This window comes from Stegodyphus dumicola, chromosome 1 (genome assembly GCF_044657685.1).
Source record: "Stegodyphus dumicola isolate Sdum_Otavi_A_Nest chromosome 1, ASM4465768v1".
Taxonomy (NCBI): Eukaryota; Metazoa; Arthropoda; class Arachnida; order Araneae; family Eresidae; genus Stegodyphus; species Stegodyphus dumicola.
Window position 1 is genome coordinate 17,231,328 of NC_140768.1, and position 21,126 is coordinate 17,252,453.

General features: G+C 34.7%; 1 protein-coding gene across 1 annotated transcript in view; it reads left to right on the forward strand.

Annotated features, from left to right (window-relative positions):
- Positions 1-2,582: 2,582 nt before the first annotated feature.
- The window catches only part of LOC118199430 (coiled-coil domain-containing protein 81-like), a 38,324-nt gene continuing 19,780 nt past the window's right edge, over positions 2,583-21,126 (forward strand). Inside the window, exons 1-2 of the mRNA XM_035371293.2 lie at positions 2,583-2,769; positions 13,666-13,727. Of these exons, the coding sequence (XP_035227184.1) occupies positions 2,658-2,769; positions 13,666-13,727 (174 nt within the window). The 5' untranslated portion in view covers positions 2,583-2,657. The remainder of the gene's footprint in view (positions 2,770-13,665; positions 13,728-21,126) is intronic.

Below are 21,126 nucleotides of genomic sequence, written 5' to 3' on the forward strand. Positions count from 1 at the left end.
TAATTAAGACACAAAAACATGCCGAACAAATACCAATTCAGAAGTCAAACAACAAAAATCAGCGTTATATTTACAAAATTTTCACAGGACTAGTTTCGATGGTTTTACCGAACCACCATCTTCAGCTGCAAAACCGCAAATGAACAAGATAGGAAATAATGATTAGTTAAGATAAGAAAGCCTGGACAAGAATAAGCAAGTGGCGCCATCTGTTGGTGAAACCAGAACTAAAACATAATTTCTTTAAAGGCCGAAGGCAAATTTGGATTGGAATTAGGATCGTTAACTAGAACAGAAAGATTTTTATGAATGTGAAATACCTCCAGAAAATCCAATTCTCCAATGGAAGATGTTTTTTGAATAATTTTGGCAGCAGAAAAATTGAAAGTGTGGTTTTCGGACCAACAATGTTGAGCAACAGAAGACTTCTGTGTTTCCTTTTTTCTAACATATGCCTCATGTTCCTTGACGCGAAATTTTAAGGCTCTCTTAGTTTGGCCAATGTAAATTAAACCATTGTAAATTACGGTATACATGGGATATTAATAGATAATTAATAACGGAGGAGATGGATGTGATATTTGCCATTAGTGATTAAACTGATTCATTTAGTTTCTTCATTTAGTTACAAATCTCACTGGTAAATTTCGGTAAGCAGCAAAGAACTCCCAAAATTTATGTCATTCTTAGGAAGCGAGTAAGAAAAGGAGCAATTATTGATCAAGCAAAGCGATAAGGAAGTACATATTTGAAGATAAAGAAGCTTTTTTAGAATTAAGAGCTTTTTTAGAAGACGTAGATAACCCTAATGTTTCACGAACAGAAAGACTGTGGGATGATCTTGCAGAACTGGAAACTCGTCTTTAACGGAACTACCAGTGTTCAGCGACTTTACCGCTCGGCCGCTGGTGGGCAAGCGGCGAACAATGTGAGTAATGTTACGTTTCAACCTAGTATACGGTATACACGGGATTTGGGAGACTGGTGATTATCGGATGGGTTTTAAACGCGTCATTTTGGTGTTGGCGACATTGGCAGTACCTTATACTAGGATTGTGGCAAGTATTTTATTTTGGGTACTAGGAACACATTGCTTTTAAATAGCAGGATTTTTTAATAAAGCATTTGAAAAGTTCTCATTAAATATAAAATAAGTATAAAAAAAAATCTGAAATGTTTCAGATTTTAAATTACGTCCAAATGGGGCGTTTTTTTTAACGTTTTGAGTGTTACCTTTATTTATTAAATATCATGTTCTTTGCACTTAAACCATAAAATTCAGTTCAAGAGCAATATCGCAAAATAATGTTAAATTAAGCATATCTTTAGAATTTCCGATATACACAGTCTCGCGAGCTGGAGATAAAAGTTTTTTTTTTTTTTTTTTTTCCCTATATGACGCTGCCATTTCTCGCTTTTAAAGCATTGAGTTTGTAAATCAAAATATAAAATCTATAATAAAACAAATTCCAAATTTGGGATTTCAGATGCCCATATTCGCAGTACGATTTCGTCATTCAAAATTCGATGGCTCTATGTACCATTGTCTTATCACAATGCGAGAAATAGACAATCATTTATGCAGATTTTTCATTATTTAATTTCTTCAAATATAATGCAGGACAAAATGTTAATTTTGTGGCAACAGTTTGAAAAGTGAACCGACGTTTATGAGTCCGACGCAAAATCGCAAAACGAAAACAATAGTCCTTCAGGGACAAAGCCCCTTTGGACTAACAAATCAGAAATTTAAAAATGCGGACTTCGAGATTCACATTTTAGAATTCAGAATTACGTGTGGTGAAAATCTGATATACTCGCATCTAAGTGGCACTATGTTTCTACAGCGACATTGTAAAGAACAACTGTAAACAAAAAGTTATGGACGCCTTTTAAATCACTAAAATGAATTATAAGTCCTCCAGATGAATGAATACGATAATTTTAAAAATTAACAACTACTTATTCAGTTAAAATACAGCCTTAAATTAGCACTACTAACAAACAACATAAAAAAATCTGAAAACGCAGAGTTCTAAACATTCCTTGAAAAATGAAAAGAATTTGAACAACAATAATCGTTGCCATTCAAACAGCAACAAAAGTATATAACAAAAAGATAAGTGGAAAATCATAGGCGAAGTAGCAGTTCAAGTTTAAATAACGACGTGAATTATTGTACAATCTTTGAGAGACATCTTTAATACACATCTTTGATACACATGGGAACACATGAGTACAATCTTTGATACACATGGGGAAAACCACGAAAACCCACGTATGAATTCTTCATTTTTTAAATACTAGATATAAAAACGACGTAATTATACTTACGATGTTTTGCTAATTGTAATATATAAAAGTATTTTATTTTAGTTACACTTAAATTAAGCGTAGGTTTAACGTAAGTTACTTAAAATATGCCATTTTAGTTGCACGTAAAATATGCCAATTTGCTAAATAAATTTTTTCCTGAAACTTGCATACTTTTGTTTCAGTCTGGTTTGGCAGCGGTGTTATGAAAGATAATAATTTGTTCTCGTGGTAGACATAAATCTTCTTATTTAAGCGATGAAATTTATTCTGAAGTTTTTAAATGTACTTTGTGATTGATCTTGTAATTAGCTGATTGCTGTAGATTATCTGATTATTACCAAATGCCATACCTGCAATTTTTTGCGAAAAAAATGAGCGAAGAGCTAAAAGCGATAGTTGAAGAAATGGCGAAATGTCGACATTCTTTCATTGGCAAAGAGATTTCTCATGAAGGTAAATAAAACATTTTTACTTGTTTACTTACTCATATTTTATTCATTTTAGGTATAAAAAATAATTTAATATTCAAGCACACTTAAAAAAGTGTGGAAATTGTCTAGTTAAACATCCATGCTCCCAGGAAATCTTGTGCGATTTTAAACAAACCCATAATTACTATTAATTTAGTGTTGATCGGATTAAAAACTTAATCCTCAATTGACGTATATTTTATGCTACATATCATAGTTTTACAATAAGATAAGGAAAAAAAATGATTATGATATTGAAAGTATAGTAATAATACCATACCTGCAATTTATAAGAATGAGAAAATGCATTTATAATTTTTTTAAATTTATGTTTTCTTCGGCTACGTGGTTTGAATGTCTGTATCCCTAATCAGTAGTGGGGTATATGTTGCCAAATAATATATTATTTGGCAAGTTATGCGTACTTCTAAAACTCTAAATACTAGAAAATGAAAGAAGACTCCGGTTTAATCCTAGTATACGGTACCACACGGGATTTGGCGACATTTTGATGAGCAATGAATAGGGCGTTTATGGTAATAAATGAATCATTTTGGCGTTGGCTACAATTTTCAAATTCGCGCCAGGGTCGTACCGTATAATAGGATTTTACCAGATACCTACACTGACTACCAATAAGTATTTGGACACCTGTGATAGAAAAGCAAAACTAACTTTATTCAAAATTAATAGTTGGTAGAGCCTCCACCAGAGGTAATTACACCGTGGACCCTCTGGGGCATACTTTCCACAAGTCTTTGTATGACAGCTAGTGGTATTTTCTTCCACTCGGCTTGGAGAACACATAGAAGTTCTTTCACCGATTTTGCACGGGTAGTGCACCTCTGAATTCGGCGATGCAACTCGTCCCGGAGGTTCTCGATAAGATTCAGGTCTGGGCAGGCCAGTCCATTCGATGAACTCCATTGGCACCATACCAAGCCTTGGTTGACGTCGAAACAAGACAACTGGCATTGTCGTCCTGAAAGTAACAGAGGTGCAACCCGTAAAACTGCCACAACGTAGGAAGCACATTGTCATCCAAAATAGTGCAGTATGCATCGGAGTTGAGCTTACCATGAATGGGGACCAAGGGTCCCAGCCCATACCAGGAGAAACACCCCCAGACCATAATTCCACCTCCGCCGAACTTGACTGTTGGCACAATGCATTCTGGCAGGAGACGTTCTCCAGGTAGACGCCAGACCATGATATCTGAACGGTAAAGCGTGAACCTTGATTCGTCACTCCAAAGAAACCGTTTTCCACTATTCTGTGGTCCAATTTCGATGTGCTTTGCAACACATTAACAGAGCAGCGTGGTTGGACTTTGTGATCAAAGGCTTATGGGCAGCAGCACGACCATGAAAACCAAGCAGATGTGCTTCCTCACGGATGGTATTCATTGAAACAATACTCCCGGATGCCTGTTGAAACTCCTCGCGGATGAGGACCATCGGTTGGGTGCGGTTCTTCCGAATTTCTCTGGACAGCACTCGTCGGTCTCTATCTCCCAGTTTCTTTGGTCTGCAGACTCGGGGCACATTCCGACAATCACCGCTCACCTTCCACTTCTTAATCACGTAGGCCACTGTCGATTTCGGGTACTTCAGATCGCTAGATATGTCCCTTAAGGTTCGGCCACATTTGTGATACCCGATAATTATGCCTTTCTCGAAATCAGAGAGCTCCGTAAAGCGAGACATCTTGCATGCAACTAAAGCCGATACTGTTTCCTACACGATATATACCGGCGGAGTCCGTGACGTACCTTAGGACCACAGATATCGTCATTTGCATAGGTGTCCAAATACTTATTGGTAGTCAGTGTATTAGTCGACAAACAAGTTCACGAATAAAACGAAATTATCGCTTCTGGAAATGAGAGACAAAAGGAACTTTCATTAGAATTTCTAAAAAGCGTTGTAGCCACTATAGCGAAAATTATGGATTTGTTTATATAAAATAATTTCAATTCTGATAAAAGTTCGAAGACAAGACGAAATGTCATTGGAACATACTAAAACGAAGCGACTGGAGACCACAAAACCTTGAAATATCTTAATCATGCAGCCAAAACCCTCTGTTTAAAGACGTTTAGTTTGGCTTCTGATCCATATTGCACAATAATAACGAATAATATCCTTAAAGAAATTATCAAGATATTTCTCCAGCATAAGCATCTTCATCATCAAAAGCTAGCTAAAACTATTTTGGCAGCACTGGTTTAGTTCCTATGGAAGCCAAAATTATTTCACATTTGTCCGATTTTAGTAAATATTTTGTAACTATACAGTTTTGATGATCAGTATGTGGATCACATTTCCTATGCATAATTATAAGTATAAAATAACATTAATAGTATCACGACTCCAATAACATCTTAATACTGGTTAAACCAGTGTATGGGACACACCCCGCAAGAGATTGCAATGCAATGAGCGAATATTTTAAATCATCCTAAGTACTAGAATTGTGAAGTGACTGTGAGAACTGAAAAAACGAGTGACCTTAAATTTACTCTTAAACGTTCCTAGAACTCCGTTGAATGTCTTTAAAGTCATATAAAAATACATTCTGTCATTAAAAAATGTAACTGTATCATAGTAAAACCGTTTCAATGGCATTTTTCGTTTCGCCTTTCGAAGATTCAATTTTGTAGCATGTATTATGAACACGCATCAATTTTCGGAAGTACTGAATTGATTTTCTCCTAAGTTCCAAAAGGCCGTTCAATCGCCGAAGGGCTAAAGGCTTGGCGACACTAGATAGTTTTTCCGAAGTTTGTTCCTGGTTGCTGAGCAGGCTGTTTGCTTGGGGTTTCGTGTTTCCTTCGTCTTGTGTTGTTATAAAAATAGCAGTTAACTTTTCTTAGAAAACTCTCAGTGAAGGGGATTTATTCCTTTTAACAAATAAACTTTCATGTACTTTACCTGAATTAATAAACTCAATCTAATTAATTTAAGCTTCTAGTTACGTCCAAAATTTATCTGACTGAATTCATAGAAGTGTTCGAGGATCCATTGTAAAATTTTGGTCATACATATCACATGATTTAAAACCAAAAGCTTCTACAATCCTTATTCAGAATGCACCTATATGTGCATGCGATGAATTAATATTATTCCGTCTGTCCGGAACAACAATCATTGCGAAATAGTATTTTAACGACTTCTGCCCTTAAAACGTTGACTGTATTGAAATGTATTTCACCTTTCTAATTTACTTTTTCGGTACTGTTCTGTTTTGAGGGCCGTAAGAAAATTGCAGCGAAAATGTATGCGCAAAAGCGCCAAATCTAGCAAACGCGCCCATTTAACAGCGCGCCAAATCTAGCGTACGCGTTGATTTCAGATTGCGTACGTTTATATAATTCTATATTTCTTAAGACGCCATTGAAATACTAGTTTAATTTTTAAATCCTTTTTTGATTTTAAATCATTTTTTGATATCCTATTGATTTAACAATTTGGGAATTTCCCATGACGAAAAGTAGGCAATATAATTTTGGGTAAAGTGCAGAATCACCCACTGCTTGACGCGTTTTTAAGAATTGCACATACTCGGTATCCATGTGCACATCGAAATATTTTCACTTAAAAAAATCCTAGAATTGCACAAAAATGGCACTGCGCACACCCTTGACTTTGTCTATGTACACATCGACTTATTTTCACTTAAAAAGTAAAAGAAAATTGACAAAAATTCAATTGTTTTTGCCCTTGTGAAAAGCGGCAAACAAATACGTGAGCGATTCTGCACTTTACCGAGAATATTTTCAAAGTAAAGGCATCATTCATTATAGAAAATTACGTTTGAACAACCAACGAGATGACAGATGAAATTATGCTTTAGCGATAAGTCGGTAGCGAAATAGCGATGCAGGCAACCATTCAGTTATGTTTAGCAATTTTTATATAAATTATAATAATGATCTGAAATAGTTATTGACTCTTATGCTTCCATTCAGTCATGTTTATCCTTTTTCATATAAATTATAATAATAAAAAAGTATTATATGAAATTAACCTTTCATCTAAATTAAAACACCAATCTAGATAGTTATTTACTATTATACTTCCATTCTTGCCACAATTATTAGGGTTGCCGCAATTCTTTTTGGCAGCATTGGCATCAACAATAATTTGGCGATTTTTTACGGCCCTCAAAACTGAACAGTACTGTTTTTTCTAATCTCTAATTTACATTTGCTTGTATTGAAGAAATTATTCTATACTTAATCATCATAAATATAAAACTAATATTGATTTCAGAGCTTTTACACACATTTTCTGCGGTCTGTAGAAATATTAAACGCAATTTATTTATCCAACTTCTGTAGCCATCTGAAATCTGACAAAAATGCGAAGTTAGGTGTATACAGTATGCCAAAAAAAAAAAAAAAAATATCGTAACCTTATTTCAGAACAGCTGGCTTAGTATCTGACTACCACTTTAACTCTGCTGGTAATATGATATCTAACCGAGCTGAAAGGAGTAACGTCAATACTAACTTATAAAGATCTATTAATAAAGAGAAGATTGAACGGATTTTCGGAAGCAGCGAAGCGTTATAACTCAAATCCTAAATAATCCATAGAAGCAATGCTGAAAATATAAACATGAAATACGAAATCTTAGCCAATGGAAAAAATAAGGAAATAAGAAAAGCTTAAATAGGATAAAATACAAAAGAATAAATGGTTTGATGGTGAACATTCTTAAATGCCTAAATTTTTGTCAAAATTATTCCAGTATATATGAGATTTATTAGTATTCATGATATAAATAATTTTGTTATTTCTATGGTAACGGGAAATTATTCATTCTTTCACGACATTTGATGGATTATGCCTACGGGGAGGGCATATAAATATCCATCTTATGGTAAAATAAATAAGACTTGATAGTAGACACTGCATGGCACTTACTCATTTACCTAGATACTTCGCCTACTTTACTATGTTTATTTCTCTTCGTTGGCTTATATGACGGTTTATATCACAAAAGCTAGATTGATGAAGAATATCCGTTTCATTATTTCCTTTCGCTAGTACATACAGGGTTTCTCAGTACCACGTTTCAGAACTTCTAGTAGAAGTAGGGTACAACCCGCTGATTCGGAATCATATAGCAATGCAGAGTCGGAAATAATGCTTTCCTGACACCCTGGGTGTACAAAGAAAATATCAGAAACGCCAGGTAAGTTTATGTTCCTTTTAATAATAAATTTACATGAACAAAAGTATGAGTCAAAGATGGCGTTCGAAGTTTTGTCCACCGACTTCAGAGCACGTCTCACATATACTGCGCATGGAATTCCAAATATTCTAGAATGTTCAAGGCTTCTCCGGAAGTTACTGTGATTCGTGCAACTACCTCTTCGGCGTTGTCAACGAGGGTAATAACTGTTACGCATAAACCAGTGTTTTCATATGCCTTTTTAAAAAGAACATTATAGATCCGGTGATCGAGCAGTCCAACGCACCGGACCAACACATCCGATCCACTGTTGGACATATCTGACATGTAAGTGGGTACGAACGTTATGGCTAAAATGAGCAGGGGTCCCATCGTGTTGGAATCACATTGTCTGTCGTATCGATGGAGAAATCCGTTCGCCATCTAAAATTTGGGGCAAGACTTGCTGCAGAAAGATCAAGTAGTTACAACCGGTTAGACGGAAAGTCAACAGGTAAGGTCCAATGAGGTGATCCCCCACAATGAAGGCGCTGCACGATGTCGTGTTGCATGAGGATTCTCTGGATGGGAATTAAGCGTGTTGAATATTCCTTCCCTTGTGAAGGATGCCTCATCAATGAACAGCACATAAGAATAGAAACGGTGATTGATAGCACGCCTTTCAAGGTACCATTGTGCAAAAGCAATACGGGGGCGTAATCGCCCGGTTGCAGTGTCTGATTATGCTGCACGTGATGCATTTCGTTTTCTCTGAGAATCCTGCAGATGCTGGAACGGAAAACCCCGCTGCGTGAGCTCCACTTCGCGTACTCAAAATTGGAGTACCTGATAAACTTGGAGTACATTCTCTTCGATGTCCGGGGTCTGTACTGTTGGTGCCAGATTTATGGCAGTTCTTTGAAATGAGCCTGTTTCAGCTAACCTCCGGTGCAGCCTTGAAAGGGAATTATGGGTAGTTGTATTATGGCTTATAGAAAAAGCATTTCAGCCCCTGCATCGCTATGCAATTCCGAATCGTTGGGGTGCACTCTGCCTTTCCTAGAAGTTCTGAAACGTACTCCTGAGACACTGTTATATATAAGATCAAAATATGTAAAAAGATAAATTCTAATTCATATTAGCAATAGCCATTAAATAAGTGTTATTGATCCCTATATATAAATCTGCCCAATCTTTATATATTGTACATAAATGTATACAGTATGTAAATTGCCCAATCTGAACGTGAACTTTATTTTCGCCTTTTACTCGAATTTCGACCATTACGCCAACTGATCATCACACACTCCTACCTTCAGCTACACCACCATCACACTGCTTCTTTATGAATTCTGGTAATTAAATAAATATCCTGGTAGTAAAAAAAATAATTAACTATTTGTGGTGTTAAGAGTTATAACGAAATTCTGGGAACGTTTCTGCCAGACGTATGTTTGCACATACATTATAGTTATACAGGCGACAGGGAAATTAAAAAAAACTATGTAATATCTACAAACATTTTCTCTGTAAAAAAAAAACATAAAAAATTGCAATTTTTCATAATTTACGCAATTTAATATTTTAAATACGGAATATGTATCTCTTCGCCAATAGAATAAGAAGTTATAAGAATTGGTCTCAAATGTTATTAATTAGGCTAAGTCTTGTTTCATTGCACTATATGCGAAACATCGTCTGAAATCGTAATCTCTAGAATACGAAGAGCTCTTATTTCGTCGAATTTCATTAGAGATATATTTCTCATTTAATTAATTCAGGTCTCGCTTTGCAACAAGGCAGAAATCCATAAAACCTCAAAATATTTTTATTCAAAATTGCAAAATAGAGAAAAATGTAGTTAAAACAGTTTAAGAAACAACTCTCACAATTAAAATTATAGTTTCTACGCAAAAACAAACAATTTGGCTAGCGGGCAAAAAGGCAGATTTTTCGGTGCACGAAAGTGGAAGTTTATTTTTCGTCTCACTCGACAAAAAGACACTGATTTAATTTGCTGTGACACTATGCGGAATCAATATATGGGATAATTTAATAATTTTAATGTTAATTCCAGAACGGATAAAGCATGATTTAATTCGCAATAATAAAAGAAAACATCTGTGCAACTACATAATAATTTTGGGAATTTAAAACTGCACATTCATATCAAAGGACAGAAGATGGCGAACGGAATGTTTTCCCCTTCACCATCTTCTGTCCTGTCCTCCTGGACTTACTGTGCTGCACTCATTCTACTTGAAGCGCCCTTCTATGACACACGAAGTTCTATAGCCGGAACACAGCATGAAGTTTTCATGCTAATCTCGCCATACAGCGGAAGTTGGAGTTAGTTGATAACATTCAGCCTTTGGTTAGATAATTAACTTGTTACAATCGTTGGCAAGGTTGAGACCTTGCGAACCAAAGATGTGTGCATTTGAGTGTTTTCCATCAAAGTCTGAACTCGAATTAACACTTGAACGCCAAGTTTTCGGTTTTATTCGTTTTGTGCACCCTCTGCGAGTTTTTTACTGAACTGATTTCGCAACGTTTGATCTCATTCATTCGCTTTTCCAACACTGTTGCAAGTTCTGATTGAAATTCTAATATACCTCTTTTCTTCCTCTCAGAGTGGAATGCGACCCTATGTTCTACAGTAAATATTGCTTATCTGGATGAATACCCCTCTTAATTTGTAAAAACAATTTAGAATCACCCTATATATCTACTGTTTCTGGAGTTTTCTTCTTACTGTTTTAATAGTGACAGGGGTTTAAAAAACATGCCATTCAATTTCTATGTTATTTTTTGGAAAAATTATCTACATATTTTTCTACGCATTCCTCAACACTGCCCTTTCATTTCAACAATTCATGGAAACTAGTCTACATTGGTACTAATGGGACGGTGTTTTTCAGACAAAGCTACAACACAAAGTGTCATTATTTGCATACTTCGTGATGCGAATATGTTTGATACTTTCGTGCAAAAGAATTCACCATATAGTTCCAATAATGTGCTTGCTTTAAGAGCCTAAATTTGGGCACGGTTTCTTACGATACATAATTATGATCCGTAATCTATCGATTTTATGAATTTCTACAATATTATTTTAAATAGTTATAATGCCATCTACATTTTCAAAAAAAAGCCCAGGGCATTTTACTCATTTTTTCCTTTTTCCACATATTCCCATACTTTAGTCTTATTTGTCTATATTTACACTTACGCAGTTAACCTTTAATTATGGATATATGCTTTTATCTACTTTTATTGAAGAAAATTAAATGTTTAGTTCCGGAATTGACTTTTGATACTAAATTATCAAGAAATGAAAAAGTTGCAAAGTGATTACTTTATCATAACCATTTGATAAACTGTCGATTGTATTTTTATTTTCTGTAAAGAGTATGAATTTTACTAATGCTTAAATGTAAGAAAAGATAAATCTTTAAAACTCTATGGAATTCGTTAATATTTCAAGTGATGTTTTCGTCGCATTAAGAACATCAGTTATATTACCTCCGTTTGCTCCAGTTGTTCAGTTATTAGAACCAGTAATTAGAACTCCAGGTTTTCGGATTATAATGACTTAAATTACAGAGGCTGTTCACACATTTTTAGACGATGTATATTGTATTCACAAAACTAAATTACATAAAATTCTTGTGTTTTAAATGTTCTATTTGACATCCCTTATTCTGGACTATCTTTCGACACTGCAATTTCCAGCATAATAATACCTTTCGAAGTGGCAGAAGAGATATTTTATCCCATTCCTACCGAACAGCTTTCCAGAGTCCTGTTAGGATTTGGGGACAACGTTTGGATAATGCAGTTTTTAAAAGTCCGAAAACACAAAACTCCATAGGTGACACATCGGGAGATTTAGTAGGGATATCAGTGAAGGGCCTTGATACCAGTTTTTTGTTTTAAGAAATTTACAGTGGATTTTGATGTGTGAATGCTAGCTTTGTCCTGATGGAGTCTCACAGATGGATGGCACTGTGGGTAAAGCAATTGTATTTCATTCAGAAAAATTGGCGATAAAATATGTTCCTGATAGTATTAGGAGTTAATTTTGACATTTTTTTGCACTCTCTTTAATTTTAACTTGCCATTAAAGAAAAACCAGCAACAATCATGAATCCCTTAGAAAAATTTCCTTTCGATTCTTTGAACCATGTACTTAATTTTTTCCTCCCCTTTTATGATAATAATGGCTCTTTTTTTTTTTTTTTTTTTTTTTTTTTGTTACAATCATTTAAATACATCCATGCTTCATCTATTTTGACAATTGTTTTCCATTTTTCTTTGGATAAGCGTTTCTCATATAGAATTCTGCAGCGTGTCCTGCGTTGAGCGATATGCTTTACGAGAAGACGATGCACATTGCGTTTTTTCGCTTTAAGATTTAAATCAACGTTTATCATTTTGTGTACAGTGGACACCGAGCATTTTAATGATTTTGCAACTGTCCTTTGACTAGAGGGATTTTCTTTTAACATTAAACAACGTACCTTTGCAATAGTCGAAGATTTCCGTTTTATCCTTGGATACTTGTTTGGAATATTTGTCGAGGCTCCAATTTGACATTTTGTTCCTTTCTTGTTGATGATATTACCTATCGATGCTTTAGATATCACAAAACCATGACTCTTGCATCGTTTTTGGATAACGGAGTAGGCATATTTCTCTTCGGAAAGAGCGTCAATGTAGCCTTCGAACCACTGCTTTGTTAAATTCGCCATTTTGAATAAAAACAAAACTTTCAAGCCACAGACGATAATTTTGACTTTTAAAAATATAGTACAATTGCAATTACTTCTTTTGCAGCAAACGATTTTTTATTACCGCTTACCAAAATCGTCTAAAAAATGTGCGAACAGCCTCTGTAAATCTGGATAATCGGAAAATGCAGATAATTTATTCATCCTTTCTGTGTAGGATAAATGTGTATTTATTATAATGCAACTTTATTTTTTCCTGTATTCGTTTTCAGCAAAGACCATACAGCTAATATTGTTTTATTTCTGTTAAATAAGTACAGAAAATGTCTACTTCGAAGCTAATAAAAAGAGGAAAATATTTTTCAATTGTATTAGTGCACAATTCATTTAATTTTCATGTAAAATAAAAAAAAAATTTAAAAAAAACTTTTTTTTTTTTTTTTTTTTTTTTTTTTTTTGTATAGGCATTAGAACTAAAAGCATAAATTTTACACTTATTTCACTGAAATGTTAAGCAAAGAAAACGGTTTCTGCTTGCACAAAAATGCATAGCCTATCTGTGTTTAGTACAATTTTGTACTAGTCTTGGCTCATGTCCGTTTAAATTTTTATGAAGAACTTGTGTTACGAGAACCAGTGGCACTAAGTAATCATAGAATGGTAGGCGCCTATATAATACACAATTGCCAAACGATGTGTGACGACCATGCTGTCGAATACTTCCATATTTGTCAAATGATAGTTAGTGGCTAGTTACATAATTCTGACACATGCTATATTATAATGACATGCTACTTAACTAAATCAGATGAAGATGCATGATATGATTACAGATTTCAATAAATTACTTTTTATTTTAAACCAATAAATTTGTCGTATAATTTGATTTAAATTAAGTCGTAACTTTTAAAAATACTGTACTGTAATAAATACTTTTCTACATAATTATGATTATTTCATTGCAGATGTGCTGAAAGTACTGGAAGCTGTTGGAAATTTTGTTCGGGATTACTTACTCCAAAATAATGTAAGATCCCGATGAAGTTTTATATAGCATTAATTTTTAGATATTCGAAATAGCACGTGCCTTTTCCTTATCATAAATTTATTTTACTCCTTTTTAATCAAATCTTTTAAGTATACAAGTTGATTCAACATTCACCTCTCCTTTTGATGATATTCTGTTTTTCAGTCAAATTTACTGGCAGCAATGTTAAACGAAAAGCTAATATACGCCATTTGTCACTACACACGAAACTTTGCGGAACTACTCTTATATGCGCCCTCAGGTCGCCAAATGCGACGACAAATTTATCGCCAAACATTTTTGGCTAGAAACTTCACGTCGCCATATTACTACCTAAATTTTGTGTCTACATTTCGAACTTTTATCCTAAAATGTCTGCGAAAACGCGATTCAAAAACCACGTTTTGAACACACAATTTAAGCTAAAAATCCGAAACAAAAACAAAAAATTTAGATAGCAAAAACGTAAAGTTTCTAACCAAAAATATTCGACAAGAATCCATGTACACAGTGATATGTTTTAACTTTAAAAAAAATCACATAATTTCACAATCCATGCAGCGAAGGAATCTACGAACTACGAATACTTAGGTTAAATAATTTAACATAACAACAATAAATTTCAAAGAATACCATGTACACAGCTTTCTGTTTAAACTTAAAAAGACATCTACGAATTGCACAATCTAGGCAGCAAAGCAATCTACGAACTACGCACACCTCGCTTTAATAAATTAACATAACAATAAATTTCAAGAATACCTTGTACAGAGCGTTCTGTTTAAACTTTAAAAAACACCTACGGATTGCACAATCTAAGAATTGCGCACTAATCAACAAAATAAACTAAAATAACTAAAAGAAATTTCAAACAGTTAAAAAAAACAATAACGACAGAAATTCATACTAAAAAAACACTGAGCATAACATTCTACTAAATAAGAACAAGAATAAAACAAAATGCACTTACCATAAATAAATGCTTCTTCGAACAGCAGGAAATAACAATTTCACACATCACCAAAACAATTTCACACCAAATTTGTTCAAAGCATCTTCTCCCGTTTCAGAACAAAGAAGGAAAAATATATACTGAAGTGACAAAAGTCATGGGATACCTCCTAATATTTTGTCGGTCCTCCTTTTGCCCGGCGAAGTGCAGCAACTCGACGTGGCATGGACTCAGTCGTTGGAAGTCCCCTGCAGGAATATTAAGCCATGCTGCCTCTATAGACGTCCATAATTGTGAAAGTGGTGACGGTGAAGGGTTTTGAGCACGAACTGACCTCTCTATGATGTCCCATAAATGTTCGATGGGATTCATGTCGGGCTATCTAGATGGCCAGATCATTCGCTGGAATTGTCCAGAATGTTCTTCTAACCAATCGCGAACAATTGTGGCCCGGTGACATGGCGCATTGCCATCCATAAAAATCCCATCATTGTTTGAGTACGTGAAGTCCATGAATGGCTGTAAGTGATCTCCAAGTAGCTGAAGGTATCCATTTCCAGTCAATGATCGGTTCAGTTGCAGCAGAGGACCGAATCCATGCCATGTAAAAACAGCCCAGACCATTATGGAACCACCACCAGCTTGAACAGTGCCTTGTTGACCACTTAGGTCCATGGCTTCGTGTGGTCTGCACCCCACTCGAACCCTACCATCAGCTCTTACCAACTGAAATCGTGACTCTTCTGACCAAGCCACGGTTTTCCATTTGTTTAGGACTGTCAGTAAAGACACTCGAGTCGGTCTTCTGCTGGCATAGCCCAAGGAAGACAAATTTCGCCGCACTGTCCTATCGGACACGTCCCTCGTACGTCCCACGTTGATTTCTGCGGTTATTTGACGCATTGTTGCTTGTCTGTGAACATTGACAACTCTACGCAGACGTCGCTGGTCTCGTTCGTTAAGTGCAGGTGGTCGGCCACTGCGCTGTCCATGGTGGGATGTTATGCCTGAAATTAGATACTCTCGGCACACTCTTGACACTGTAGATCTCGGAATGTTGAATTCCCTAACGATGGAAACGAACGAATTCCCTAACGAACAAAATGGAATGACCCATGCGTCTAGCTCCAACTACTATTCCGCGTTCAAAGTCTGTTAATTCTCGTCGTGCGGCCATAATCACGTCAAAGCCTCTTCACATGAATAACTGGAACATAAATGAAAGCCCTGCGAAAGCACTTCGCATTTATACATTTTCTACGCGATACTACTGCCATCTGTATATTTGCATATTGCTATTCCATGACTTTTGTTACTTCAGTGTATAAAGCACCAAATAAAACTCCAAATCGCATTTCCGATTATAAGTAGGCAACGTAGCTTTAACATGCCACCATGTAATCTCTATCATATTTATATGACAGCCATAGTCACTATCCACAAAACTGATGCTATGTTTCGCAAATAAATATTCAAAACCTTCTCCTAAATAATTCTAAAATTTCCAGCCACCCGAAAAAATAGTTGTACCAGGCACGCGACTAAAATTTTGCCAACACGTCATAACTCAATTACCACACGAACCAGTAAGTTTTCATGTAAAAAGGGTTGCCATAGAAACCAACATCGCCCCCAAAACCATCGCAGAACAAAACACGCAATCGCGCCAAAAACCAGCGCACAACACATATACACATATCGCTGCGTTTGGCAACCTTATGGCGCATATAAGAGTAGAGCCAACTTTGCTATATTTTAAAAATAGTATTTACATAGTGGTTGTCAATTCTGGCATATTTTAATAGCGGGCACTTGTCTATGCCGGCATTGGCCACTACCAAGGCCGAAGTGGTGGTCATTTTATTATGAAGGCACCTAAAATAGGTGGACCACCTTTGCTTCCTATGAAGGGACGGGCAGCCACAGCCGTGCCTTCTCCGGGACTCAAATCCGGAATCTTTAGTATCGCAGTAGGCTCCTCTAACCACTATACCGTCAGGGAGGCTTTTGGCAAATGCACTCACGCACTTCAGCAGTCACATTTTACATAACACGCACTCAAGTAAGAGGATCGTAAGGAGTCACACTCAAGTAGAGGATTGGGCAGGACATGCCAATTTTCTAGCATAAAATTGCTTATGCAATACTTCATCGGATATGGGTATATCTTCCGAACGTGTCTAGAGACTCAATCCGAATATGTCTTAAAACTTAAGCATGTCTTGTTTGAGATATCCTCAAAGAAAAGAAGACACGTGGGGAAGAATCGGATGATTGGACAGGCCAAGCAATACCTCCGCAGCGAGAAATAATCTGACAATGAAATATCTTTTCTAAGGTGTCCGTGATTAGCAAGCTGTACATGTTGTGGCACCATCTTGTTTAAAATAAATCATTGAAAGGCTGAAAATATGTACCCTTTTAGTGACTAGGTATATTATACTGATGCAACAGTAAATATAACGCCATTTTTCCTCTCAAATGCTGTGGACCAATATTTTCAAAGGCCAACTCTTTGCATCATCTACGTACGTAGAGAGACTTCGCCTGCCATTCGCAATGACTTTTTGTTGCTCCAATATCTCAAGTGCCGCTTCATTATGCATCTTAAATTTGTAATGTTTTTTGACGTATCAAACATGGTTCCTTGACTACCTCGAGAGTTTGCTTCCAAAACGCTCTCCATGCTGTAAAATATCGCTACCACATGTCTTATGCTATCTGTAGTTTGATTAGACAACATAGCATGCGAAATCCTACACATTAAGATTTTTCGATAGGTTGCATAACGATGTATGTTGTGTGTCGACCATCTTGGATTTATTTCTCGCTAGGTTAGTACAAAGAATATGATTTTTTGCGCTAACCTGATATTCTTTAGTGTTCCCATATTTTTCCCTTCGCTCATTCTTCTTCTCGGTCTCTTGCTCAAAGTTGCGTAGTGTTGGAGTATCGTTCCATGTCTTCCAATATTGATGTGCTACTTAAACAGTTGTTGAGTCATAACAAAAAAGTGACTATTACTGAAAAATATCTCAATATGGGCAGTATTTTTCGCCAAACGCTTCTCACGTATTGCGTCATTCCTTACTTTGGGGCTACATGAATACTTTGTGAATCAAACTGGTTGATGAATGCTAAGTCAACCTACACAATACTTCTTTTAGTACATAAAACTGTCATATTTTAGCCCCTCCAAACATTTATCTATTAGTAAAGAATTTCATTTAATAATTAAAATAATAATATTAACCTTCTATTTAAATTAAATTTGGTTTAATAGAAAATTTGGTAATAGTCTTTCTTTCGACACGTTTCGAATGGTAGTTTTTGAACCTACATTTTCAATTTAAAAAATACCATCAAAAGCATCAGACGCATTTTCGGTACTGAGAGGAACGACCAGGGATTTCACTAAAATGCGTTAAATCTCCTTTCTTCCACCAGACTTCTATAAAAATTACACTTTGACGCTATCCATTGGAGGTTAACTTCACTACATTCCATGCATTTACTTGTTATTTAATGTTTAGTTTATTTAAAAACACCTTCTTTAAATTTCTTATTTTACGATAATGCAGAACAGGGTAGTGTTATCCCATTCGAGTTTAAATTTTAATATAATTCTATATGTATAATTCTAATATAGTTCTCCATTAATTCGATGGTAAAATATTTGTAAATTAAATTTATGTACGTAATACTGCAGAAAATTCTTAATTTAAAATTCAGCTGCCCTGATGAACAATAATACTAGTTTTATGAATGCTTTTGTAATTACCTTATTCTTTATTGTCTTTGATGAAAATTAGTTTTGAAGTCAATACTACCTTTCAGTTGAAATGAAGCAGTAATTTTAAGATAGTTAAATTAATAAATAACAGCAATTAAATAGTTACCAGACTACAGAAGTATTCTTTCCTGAAATATATTTAAATATTGCCTATTATTGCTACATAAAACGAAAGCATGTATGTATGCAGCATACAAACTCTTATGCAGAACAGTGGAGTCAGTTTTAATTTATCTATATTAATTTACCTAATATCTTTACTATAAGTAAATAAATTTTGTCTCGTTTTCCGTTTGGTACAAAACTATTTATTTTAACAAGACTATTTTAGAATGTTCACTAAGCAATGTATATGAAGAGCTTATACAAAAGTCTTACTACAATTTTATATAATAAAGATAGATAATTATTCACCCAAACGTAAATTCGACAACAGAATGAATTATTCTTTCTCGTTAGCATGCATTAAAACTATTGCACTGAAAAATATTTATGAATATTCAAAGCTTATTCAAAATTTTTAAATAAGCATTCTAGTTAAGAAGCATTTTCCTCATCAAACGGTTCCTTAGCAAACGATTACAGTTTTCCAATATTTTTAAACTCGTTTTATATTTACGTTGTAAAACATACTACTAACAAGCCCAGAGAAAAAAAAAAACTCAGAATTTAATTCTGCCGTTGAAATTTAAAAGAATTTGCCGTTGAAATTCTATTCTTCCGTTAAAATTCGACAGAAGCAAGTGATTAGACAATTTCACTACAAGCATCATGATTAATTACCACAAATAAACTTATATTTAATACAGTCCATCTGGTTTTGGATCATGTATGCTCTTCGTTACGAGGATGTTTGAAATAATTATAACCCACAGTGATAATTTTTATCTGTTACAAAATCTCTTAGAAAAGATCAAGTAAATAATTTGAAGAGGACATCACATTAACTTCCTTGTGACCCTTTAGACTATACACGATTTTTACTGCATTTCATTGAAATTAACTCCCTCAAATTATTCTAACTTAACCGAACCATCAAGGCTAGTTGAAAATGACTCAAAAGTTGCAAACTTTGAAATTAAATAATCCGGTCAATTTTTCTGTCACTGAAGTCAAACATTTCGTATTTTTGTTTTTACATAACGAGTACAAAACTTTCCCAAATATGCGGTGAATAACTAACAGACAGCATTAAAAACTAAATTTCGTTATCTGTCCAAAAATTGTTTTTTTCAATTTGACATTGCCCCCAAACATGGATATTTCCATATTTCCATCATTTTACAACACGTCTGTAATTGGAAGGATATGACTAAAGATTCCGAAAACAAAGGTAGGGTTAAGCCGGTTAAGAGGGGAGTACATATGCTTTTGCTGCTGTCAGTTGCCTATATATATAATTTTGGTATTAGATGTTCTAGCCGCCCCATATACAAAATTTCAATGTTCTAAGGCGGATCGTTTTGAGTTACGCGAGATAAATACACAGGTACGTACGTAGAGACATCACAAAAAAATTCATTTTGGATCCATTTTATTATCCGTTTTGGAAAAAAGAAGTCATTTATTCTGTCCGCGCGTACAGGCGTCACGCAAAACAAAAATAGTCAAAATGGATTCAGGAGCGGTTAAAATGGATATTTTACCTGAAATATGGTACCCAAAATTTAGGGAAGTAAAAAACTCTTGAACTTTCAAAAATCTGTCCAAAGATGATAATATGAAAGATTTATATGACAAAACTAAAACTGTAGGTAAAATTACTTCCCTGTCTTTTAGTTGATATCATAGGGATGAGATATCATTCAGTTAATGGTAACTAATAATCTAATATTTTGAAACTTGTATTTTTGATTTTACTGTTGACATTTCAAGCAGTTTTAGAAAGCAAGCTCATAATCAAAAGTTAAGTTAGGCATGCATGATCATTCAAAAATTATTCTGTAAATCTTGCAATATGAAAATTCTACATGTACTTTAGTAGACGCATAAAAGCAAAAATAATAATTAATTCTACAAAAAATAAATAAAATCTGAAAGCTGTAAGATTTTTATATTACGCCCAAAGGGGCGCTTTTTTAAAGTTTACCTTTATTAATTAAATACCATGCTCTTGGCATTTAAGCCATAAAATTCAATTCAACAGCAATATCGCAAAAAAAAAAAAAAAAAAAAAAAGAAACCTCGCGCAAAAAATATCCGTATAGGGCTTGAAGAGGCACGTGACGTTAATGTTAATGGAACGCTTTGAAGTCGTTGAGTTTGTTAATCAAAAATTCAAATAGACAATAAAATAAATTTCAAATTCGGGCTTTTGGAACCCCATATTCGCGTTGAGGACTACGTTATTCAAAATGTGTTATCTTTAGGTATCGTTGTTTCTCAACACTGCGAGAAACATACATACATCTACGCAGATTTTACGCTCATTTCTTTAAATGTAACGCAAAATTCTAATATTTGGTGGCAACAATTTGAAAAGCGAAATGCCGTTTATAGTGAACCAACGGAAAATGTCAAAACGAAATTAATAGCCCTTCTGAGCTACAGCTCCTTTGAGCTGTAAAATTTAAGTGATAGAATAGTTTTAAATATGCTTTCTTTTGTTAAGTTTCTTAAGTTACGTCACAAAATATGGATACAAAGTAAAACTT